Here is a 10,252-nt window from a genome sequence, read left to right on the forward strand (position 1 = left end):
TACATGACAGACATTACTGAGCACACTAATAAAAGACATTCACTACTGTGATAAAGGTAGCGCAAGGCTCAGATAAATTAAGCATTATTAGGGCACAGCAAACTTGAAGGGAGCATCTGATTTTAAGCTTCCAGCACAGTAGTTGCTATGCGACAGTCCCACTGCATAAGCAAGAGCCTCTTTGCTTTCAAGAGCAGCTATATAAATGGCAGTTCTGCGCTAATAGCTATAACTATTTCCAGCACAAATCTAGCATGACAGCAGTCACTTGAACTGGCTCTTGGACACCCTCAAATTATATGATCATGAACTGAGGTGTTACTTTACGACACCAAGTCGGAACAGAGTAGCCTTTAAAATACTAATGAATGACCAAATCTAACTTTGCTCCCTCGCTGCTTCCATGGTATCTTTCATAAACTTCACCAGTTTACTTACTCCCTGTTTAATGGATACTAACATACCCAGATTAAAAAGTGTACTATCACCCTAATTTATAGTGGTTTTGATAAATATGATTTTAAAAGCTATCCTGACTTTCCTAAATAATACTGTCATTCTCTCCTATGCTAGCAATTAAGTGGGAAAGTGTTCTCAACTCCTACCCAGTTCTTCACAAACCAGATTGAGATCATTATCTTTTCCTCACAAAGGGTTTCTCCTGTATTTATTTACTCCCTGAAATCTGCAGAGGTTTGCTACCAATAAGCACAAAACCAATACAGATACAACCAGGCCTATAAGTTCTGAAGGCCTATGAGTAACAGGTAGAATACTGAAACAAAAGCCTATTCAAAACAATTTTAGACACATCTATGGTGTAATGTCTGATTTGTATGACAAGGTAAAGCACAACATGCATTGCAACTCCTGTATTTCACAGGAAAAAAACAAAACAACTCAAGAGCATGTTCCATTAGTTATTGCATTCCCATCATCTCATTTTTTTCCTGCTATGCTCCATTTAACAACTAAGCCAAAGAACAGCATCATTTTTGAGAATAAGTTTTGAAGGAGTGTTATTTGCACTTCAGACATTCTTTTAAGAAGAAGAAAAAAAGAGACTTGTCAGATGAGAGAGGCACTCCAAATTCCAGTCGGCCCTCTGATTTGAATGGCTGTTACCAGTACAAGAAAAAGAAACATTCCCAAGATCTCAGATGACTTTCATTGACTTGATGTCCTCAACACTATGCCAGCACCTTAATTAAATCTAAAACTGTTTCCAAATGCCCAAACTATTTCAAGCAGAGACTGGAAACATTCCTTCATTGAGCAAATCCTTAAGAACAGACATATATAACGTTCCTTGAGGGACATTTATGAGGTTCTCAGTTTATACCTGAAATTGCAGCTTCCAGATTTTTAGTACTTATTGCCATTCAAAGAAAACACAAATATTTAAAGTTTTGAAAGAATAAAAATAACCTGGAACAAACTATTGAAAATGTTGTTAATTGTAGAGAGTTATTTCAAAAGTCTGTCCTCTCATGACATTATTACTACTCTTGTATTGGATAATATAAAGTTTGCATAACTAATAGAAGTAACCTTCAGTATGAATATTACAAATGTATCTTTATGCAAAACCACTTTATCACTTGATTTTATTTTCCCTTCTTCCTTACAACTATGGAAAATCCTAATTACTAGATACAGTCTCAAGAAAAAAATCTCTTAAGGACAAATAACTACAGCTGTCCAAGTTACATATGCACACTTGCATTTAATCTTTCTGTATACAAGAAGCAGTAATTAACAGTTTGTCAACAAAACTATTTCCTGCCTAAGTCTGAGTTGTGTTACATGGCCTAAATCAAAGCCTCATGCTTACAAAGATGCAAGTAAGATGACAAGACTTTCAGAGGTAATGGAAAAAAATTTTAAAAATCAAAAATCACATACAGGTTACTCTTACTATATTCTTCTAAATAGAAATCGAAACATTTCACCCCTCTACTCAATGTGTCCATTACAATCCCTATCTTACCCTAGAACTCAATTAAATATTTAAGTCCCTTATGAGGGAGGTGGGTAGGATGAAAGGCCAATACACATGCACAGACAATTCTTTTGAAAAACCACCAGCTTTTCTTCTTTACAACAGTTAATCATCAGAAGTCAGGGTAATGAAGACAGCAAGTGGCAACTTCCTACAGAGTTTTTCCCCATGAAGCAATAAAAAACCCTCTGACACATTCCTCCAACCCACCTTGTGTTCTGGATATAGTTCTGCAGTGACAAAAGCCAGTTTCATAGTTAAATGTGTTTTGTGGACACGTGACCCTGAAATCATTACTGTCCTATGCAACAAGTTAAAATACATTCAAGAAGAAATATTACCTACTTCATACCACAACTGGATATGTAACTCTATGTTAACAATTCTTGGCAAATTGTCTCAGTCCTCCCATTTGTCCTTACAAAGAATACAACAAGTCTATCCTGCAATCTAAGTCAACGCTTTTTCAAACTATTTTATCCCATGCTCCCCCTAAATACTTTTACAGTGTGCTTCAAGGGAGTTTCTCAAGCTGCTTAAGTCCACCTTATATGCAAGGATGGCACAGGTTACATACCTAAGGCAAGAATATCTGGGGCAATGCCAGACTCTCATGTAGTACAGCACCCTCAGAACAACACAGCTCCGATCCTCATTTTTTCTGAACACTTGTCCTGGCCTAAGTGTTGGCTGAACAGTTAGTTACTAGCAAAACTGTGAGATGGGGTTAGTTTCACATTTCTGTCCTTATTCTATTACCCTTAAAGTCTTCCCAGTAATGTCAAAGAATTACTCACACAACAGCATACTGCTCAATTTTAATAAGGACTAAATATAGGCTAGTACTTCAAGTGTTTACAGAGTGAGATCTGTTTGAAGTTTCAGTGTTAGAATCTCATGTTTGCACAAAGGCATCTTAAGGTAAAAAATATACATGTTAAATAATTATGTATCCTATGCCTTCATGGCAGCGTTTCTGGAAAATCTGGCTAGCATTATTATCTTGCAAAGGTACTGGCTGATTCTTAAGAGTGTGTGTGTATATATATAAAATAAATTCTGCAGAGCATACTTTATATTTCTAGATGTTGTTTTTGACAATTAATTCCTGCTCAAGTACAGCATGTTTTCATCTGCAATACTATTTCTCCAACAGTGAGGCACAGGAAAGCCTGGAAAGCAAAACATCAGTATCTCTCTCATCATTTGACAGGAATACAACCTATTAAGATATATTGGTTTTGAAGAGACTACTTTCTTCCGGTTAATGTGAAAGAAATCCATACGCGCAACCTTCATGTGATAGGATTTTCTAGAATCTTGATTTTACAGTAGATGCATTTCCAACTCTGATGTACAACTGGGTTAAGAAATGTGGGAAAGAAAGAAGGCAGCAGCATTTTGCTAAAAGAGCTTATTCAGCTCTGTTTTCTCATCCCTATTCATAGCTGAAGGAAGAACAGGCCATAGGATGAATAACTGATTTTGGAGAACTGGATCTGGTCAGCAGGCTGAAAGCTTAAAAGTCAGCACTCAAAAGTCTTCTGTTAAAGCTTTCTGCACCTCTTTCATACCAAAGAGGTCTCACAGCGCAGAGGTAGTCCTAATAAAGTCACGTCACTGTTAAGTCACTGCAGTGATGATAGAATCATAGAATGGCTTGGGTTGGAAGGGACCTCAAAGATCATCTAGTTCCAACCCCGCTGCTGCAGGCAGGGACATGCTCCACTAGACCGCATTGCCCAAAGCCTCATCCAACCTGGTCTTAAACACTTCCAGGGATGTTTCCTTACCACTAAGGAAACTTCTGTAAGCGTAGTAGTAGCCTTGGACAAAGTGTCACTTTGTACCAGCATTTCATACTGAAAATCCCTCAGAACACAATTCATTGACATAACTCGCTTCACATCACCACCTTACCTAAGCTACAAGTGGCACAACAGCTTGCTACAGGTTGTGCTTGAACTATGCTTGTAGACTGAAACAGCTATCCTGACGCACTTTGCACATTTCTGATTATCAATGTGTCTACGAAATGTTTCTAGTACCACTGATGTTGCTTAAGACCTTTCATAACAATGAAAACAGAGTTTACACAGAGCAATAAAACCATCAAAGCTATTGCAAATTGTATCCAGAACCATAGCAAGCTCTGGGTACTAGATGCCCACACCAAAGAAAGGTAGACCCAAAATAAAATCTAAGGAAGACTCCAGTACTCCATGTGCTGTCCTTCTGCTACAGAATTGGAGCACTAGGACTGAAACAGAGAACTATGATCTCTGGCGCCTCTGGCATTATACTGACTGAGGGTCCCTTTATCCTGTGCAGGTAAGCCACGTGCGGACAGTGACTGAAACCAGACTACAGCCAATGTCCAGAAAATTACTTCTATTCAAATTTGCCTCACAGTTCATCAGTAACCCCCAAAAATATAACTTGTTTTCTGTGATTTTCAATAGAATGCTGGATCTCACTATGTAACACCAACACTTCTTTTTTAATTCAGCATCAGAGAAAAAATCAGCAGTAATGGGCCCTTTCAAACCAATGACCTGTGCCTGATGCTATGACAACATACCTTTAGACCGCCTCTGATCAGTGCTACCTTAGTATGCTGGAATGATACCTGAGGAATTATCAAATACACCCAAGCATTCAAGATTGAGAAACGACCTCAAAAAAATTACCTCCTCCTCTAAGGACATCTCTAGTTATAGCGAAGTCCAGACACTTTACAGCCAGAGGCAGAGAAAGTAGACCAAGCCTGTGAACAAAGCCTCGTATGGAACATCCCTGCAGGCCAAAGAGTCAGGGTTGGCTTCTTACCTCAATCACAATCTCACAGATAGAAACAAAAGATAAAAGACAACTTAGCAACTCTGGCTCTACAATTATTAGGCGTCTGGGACAGAAGTTAGAAGAAGAAATACAGGGAGAAGTAAACAAGTTTAGTGCTTGAAAGGGGGAGGAAAGATAGACCACTCCCAAGAAAAGTATATACCACTAATTAAAATCCGCACCTTACAAGCAAGATTTTTCTTAACTTCAAGTGATCAAGTCGCTCACTTGCATATGCTTAGACAATTGCTTTTCTTGTTACGTGCAAGTGTCCCATACAGTTTACATTGTACCTAACCATGGGCCACAACCACAACTGGGCCCCACTCTGACAGAACTCCAAGTGAAACATCAAGCCAACTCAAAAGCAGCAGTTTTCCCAGGAGTATATATGCTACAGAACTTCTCTTAACAAATTAAGAAAAGTGACTTAACCTCAGAGGTTTAACTTGTCATCTATGGCCAGCTGACTATATTAGATACAGCTGCATGAACATCTAGGTACTCTAGATGTATGTCTCAGGATACTATACACCAATTTCTAAGCGCCTTTTCCTGGATTGCACACAACCAAGCCCATCAGCAAGGACTCACTGCCACGACATTCAGCTGGTCCAGGAGGGAAGTCCCAAGACTGAGGTTCAGCACAAACCAAGAAAGCGGGTATACACCAGTCCAGCTGCCTCAATTCAACTGAACAGACTGTGAAATTCATAACAAATGTAAAAATGAACACACCTGCTACAAGTGCTAAGACCTATTTAAGTTTTACAGGAAAATAACAATATTTTTGAGTCCCTGATACTTCATATTTGCAAAGACTTCATAAAGGACAGAGATGATAGAAATACTTTGTCTGAAATTATACGCATACCCCTGGTTCAGATTCTCAGCTTTCTTGGAGAGGCAGCTGAATTAAGGTCAAGTATGGAAATCCAAGTCAGAAGAACAGAGAGCCTGAATGTAAATGTAAAGATTTAGCACAGTAAAGCAGACATGTCAGATTAGAATGCACTATGTTTGGCTGCAAAATACTGCTGCTAAGGAGTAGCTCCCAAATGCCCTTACTTCAGCCACACAGTACTGAAAGTGGAAGTCATCTTAGTCTGATGTGTTCAGGCAAAATCACTAATACTCCACAGGCTCAAAACAACTACAGCACTCACTTCTGCTAACTACTTTCCAGTAGACCTGCCCCCAGCTCTCACCTCCAGTATAAAATAAAACCTTAAATTCAGAACTATCACAATACATCTCAGCATCCTCCTTTTCCATTCACAGAATAAATTAAATCTAAGTCGGTCAAAGCATTTCTAGATAGTAGCATCTTCAACATCTTGTTTTTCCTATATTGTACAGTAACTGCTATGAACCTCACCAGGCAAACAGTTAAAGCCTTATTTCCTTTACCTCTCATTGTTGAGAGGAAAAAAAATTAAATGTGTGTAGAAATATAACCTCAAAAATTCAAGATGAATATAGAACACATCACCAATGCACACCTTCATCTGCAAACACTTAAAAGCCATACTTAAAAAGAGTGGCATCATTCATCTCTATCAAGGCGCTGGGAACTTGACAGTTCCCCAGCCATGCAGTCTGGCATACTTCCACAGCAGTTCTACAAAATGGAGCATTTTTGAACAAGGAATCCAATCTAGTCTTGCTAGAACCTGCCCATCACCACTTCCTGCTTTCCAGCTTCCTCCCCAAAAGACAAGTTAATTTATTGCGGGTATATTCTGTGAACTATTCCGCAAAGTTCACTACAACTACAGACATCTTCCTCCTTTTTCTGTGGATTCCCACCTTTCCTGTAACAAGCTCAGGGCAACACACATCAAAATGTTTCTCCGTTGTCAAAGAAGTAACCCTTCTTGCTAGGTGAAGAATTGTGGGATCCTGAAATAATTCTGAAACCAGTTACTAATTATTTTAGGAAAAACCTATTAAAATTCTTCACACGTTTACAACTCGTATGTATCAGACTGAGCGTTAGGGTGAACAGGTAAAACTGCCAAGGCCCAGAACAGAAACCATCAGCAATTGCCAGTCCCAATACAAGAAATCAAAGCAACCTGTCACGGGATACACGAGAGAGAAATTCACAATACAGCTGAAGCTGGTTTTAAATACAACTCATGATTCTTAACCCAGCAAAATAAAGTCACAGGTTTGTCTTCTAGACAGGTTATAAAATTTGCCTAGTATGGCGGAGAAGGTTCAAGACAAAAAGTCCCACTGTCATCCACTGGTAAACTATTCAAAGGAAGGGAAAAAAACAGGTCCTTGTACCTTTCTAACTGGTTACTGCCGTAGTGATAACACGGGACACTGCAGACTAAGAATCTGTTGCACAGAAACCCATTTGCACACATTATTTCATTCAATAGGAAGTCTTCCCAGCAAAAGCAACGCCAGTGAAACTGGAAAGGGTTCCTCTTGAGGTCTTAAAGGTTTAAATACTAAATATCTGTCAATAAAATAATCCAAATACATTGCATCTTACTATATGGGCAAAGACACAGGAGAAAGCAGCAGTTTTATTTCCTGGAGTTCATTGGGTTTTCCAGGATAGGATTCGGCATCGTTTGCTAAACTTCAGATAACATCCCATGTATACATACTTTGTGCTAAAATTATAACCAAAGATAACATTAAATTACAATCTCTCATTAATTTTGTATTAGTCCAATATTACAACATCGTAAGTCCTTCTCTTAGTAGTACTGCACTTAACATATCTGATTCAGCCTTTAAAAAAAAAAAAAACAAAGTTAAAAAAACCCCACCAAAACCACTTTAATACCATCTCCTGCATTTTGTCCAATCATCTTTTCAATCTGAGAATTAAGCTTTTTACCAGTGTCATGGAAGTTATGTTTTGATCTCCCAGCTTTGTAAGGTACATAGCATAGTCCTGACAGCAAAGAGAAATTTTATTTAAAAAAAAAAAAGTGAGAACACTGGATGCAGACACTCTGACATCTACCTTTAAATAGAAAAATTAACCACATTTCAGGAAAAGCAAGACACAGAAAAGACGTCTACACAGAACTGATTCTGCTGTCTTACCTTACGGCTTGATGACAAGTTAATATTATTTGGACAAATTTCAAGTATTTCATAAATAAGAAAACTATCATTTCCTGTTCTCAAAGGAAATACTGATTTGACTGACAGTTTTCTCTTTTTCAGAAGTTTACTTCTATAGACCATAAGAAAGACCTCACAGAGGGCTGATGGAGGGAGTAACTTATAAACAATTCAGAAATGTTCTTGGGAAGAAAAAAAACTGGGAAAGAGGCATAGGTCCAAAAATAAAGGAAGTATGGGTTCCACTCCCAGTTTTGATACTTTCCATGTAACAGCAGCCAAATTACCAAATCTCTGTGCTTCAGATCTCTCCCTCCCCACTGCTCCTCCTCTCTGAGCATATTGTCTATTTCAGCTGTTCAACTCTTCATGGCTAGAAATGAATCTTGGTACACATTTAAACCAAACTTAATAAAATTCAGTCTCGATCCAATGTTATACCAAAGAAAAAAACCTGAATCAAAGAGATCGTTGTTACCTATCAGTACTAATAAGCCTCTGATCAGTAATTCATACAATTGAGGGAACATATTTTTTAGTTTGTACTTTTAAGACAAACAGGAAAATAGGCAAGAAAACTGAATAAGTTAGTGTTACCTAACCTAAGAGACAAATAAATGTGAACTACATGACTATTTAGAGAGACTGGGCCGGGGGGGGGCTGGGGGGGAATCCGACTAATCTGACCGGAAAGGAGGGAAGCGCCGTCTGCCCTGAAGAGCCTCCACCCAGGAACGGTAGTCCCGGTGATTCACAGTTACAATAAGAAAAAGAAAAATCACGCTGAGGTCTGTATGGGCTAGGACGGTAGCCACTACAGAAAGAACGTATGTGGGTAAACACAGGGAAAGAACGAGCAGGTACTTCAGTCGAAAGAGCCCGAGATACCTACAGCGGGATATCGCTGGGTGCCACAAGCACAGACGTGACCTACCGGCTGGGAGCCGCAGCCCACCGTGTCGAGGAGCCCCATGCACCCGCCGTGCCCTTCCCGACGCTTCGGCGAGGGGAGAGCGCCGAGCGCGGCGCGGAGCCCTGCCCGCAGCACGGGGGAGGGACGGGGGCTTAGAAACCCGCAGTCCCCTCGCTCCCCCTCCGCAGAGCTCCGGGCCCCAACCGAGGCCCTCGCCGCTGCCCCGCTCGCAGGCTTCCCCTCGCAGGCCCCACCGCGGAGCCGCTCCCCCAACCCCGCTTCGCTCCGCCGCCTCCCCGCGCCTCACCTGCACCTGCTCGCGGAAGCGGAGCCGCCCCGCCGCTCCCCAAGAGAAGCGACAGCAGGAGGACGAAGACAAGCCCGAGCGGGCGCCGGGCTCCGAAGGGCAGCGGGCCGCCCCCTCGCCGCTCGGCACCCCCGTCGAGCCCCCCGCGCTTCTTCATGTCCTCCGCTCCCGACCCGAGTCTCGGCGCTGAACGAGGGGCTCAAGGTTCTCAGCGTCTCCGGCGAGCCTCCGCGGCGCGGCTGCCCACGTCATCGGACCCCGCAGCTCCGCTCCCCTCAGAGAACCCCACCAACCCCTGCGGACGCCGCCGCCACCGCCGCCATCTTCCGGGCTACCTGACCGGGAGGGGGTGGGGCGCGCTGCTGATTGATAGCCCAGTGCGCCAATCAACCCGCGTCTCACGCTCTGGGGGCGGGATCACTAACCGGGACGGGGCTAATCCGTGATTGACAGCCAGATCAGCCAGTCGCTCTGCACAAGGCGAGCTAGGGGGAGCGAAGGCTGCGGCGCGAGAACGACGGACGTTTGCCAATCACGCCGCACTCTGGTCGACAGGAGGAGGGCGGAGTTTCCCCCGGATTGAAGGCGCTCTCTACCAACCGGCTGGCGGCGCGGTTCCCGAGGGCGGGAGCAGGAGGAGGGGGTTGGCTGAGCCCATGCGCAGGTCACGTGGGAGGAGTGGGACCGGCACCGCCTGGGGACGCGGTGCTATCGCAGTGCCCGCGCTGAGGCGGCGCCTTCCGCGCCCCCGACCCCCAGCCTGGGCAAGCCGCGGCGGGCCCTTCCCCTCCGCGGGGATCCTCCGCGCCCGGGAGCACTGGCCCAAACCTGGGCCCTCGTGTCTCCGAGACCGGGAGAGTCCTGCTCGTCCGGGCCAGCCTGGCCCGGGGGCCTTCCCCGGGGACTGAGCCGGCGCGGGGTCGCGGCCGAGCTCTCCGCAGAGCGATCCGTGTTCCGCTGCGCGCTCTGTGCACCCGCAGCTGGGCTCTGTGCGTGAGCCCGAGCGAGGAAACTCGAGGGAGACGGTCAAAGGCAGAGCCTGGTCCCTCCGGAGCCCTCCGGCGCAGCTTCCCCGGAGGAGTCCCTGCACGCG

General features: G+C 43.3%; 1 protein-coding gene across 1 annotated transcript in view; it reads right to left on the reverse strand.

The window, feature by feature from the left end:
- The window catches only part of LMTK2 (lemur tyrosine kinase 2), a 42,460-nt gene extending 32,969 nt beyond the window's left edge, over window positions 1-9,491 (reverse strand). The window contains exon 1 of the mRNA XM_054842817.1: window positions 9,160-9,491. Coding sequence (XP_054698792.1) covers window positions 9,160-9,316 — 157 coding nt within the window. The 5' untranslated portion in view covers window positions 9,317-9,491. The remainder of the gene's footprint in view (window positions 1-9,159) is intronic.
- Window positions 9,492-10,252: the final 761 nt, after the last annotated feature.

This window comes from Grus americana, chromosome 15, assembly GCF_028858705.1.
Source record: "Grus americana isolate bGruAme1 chromosome 15, bGruAme1.mat, whole genome shotgun sequence".
NCBI classification, from domain to species: domain Eukaryota; kingdom Metazoa; phylum Chordata; class Aves; order Gruiformes; family Gruidae; genus Grus; species Grus americana.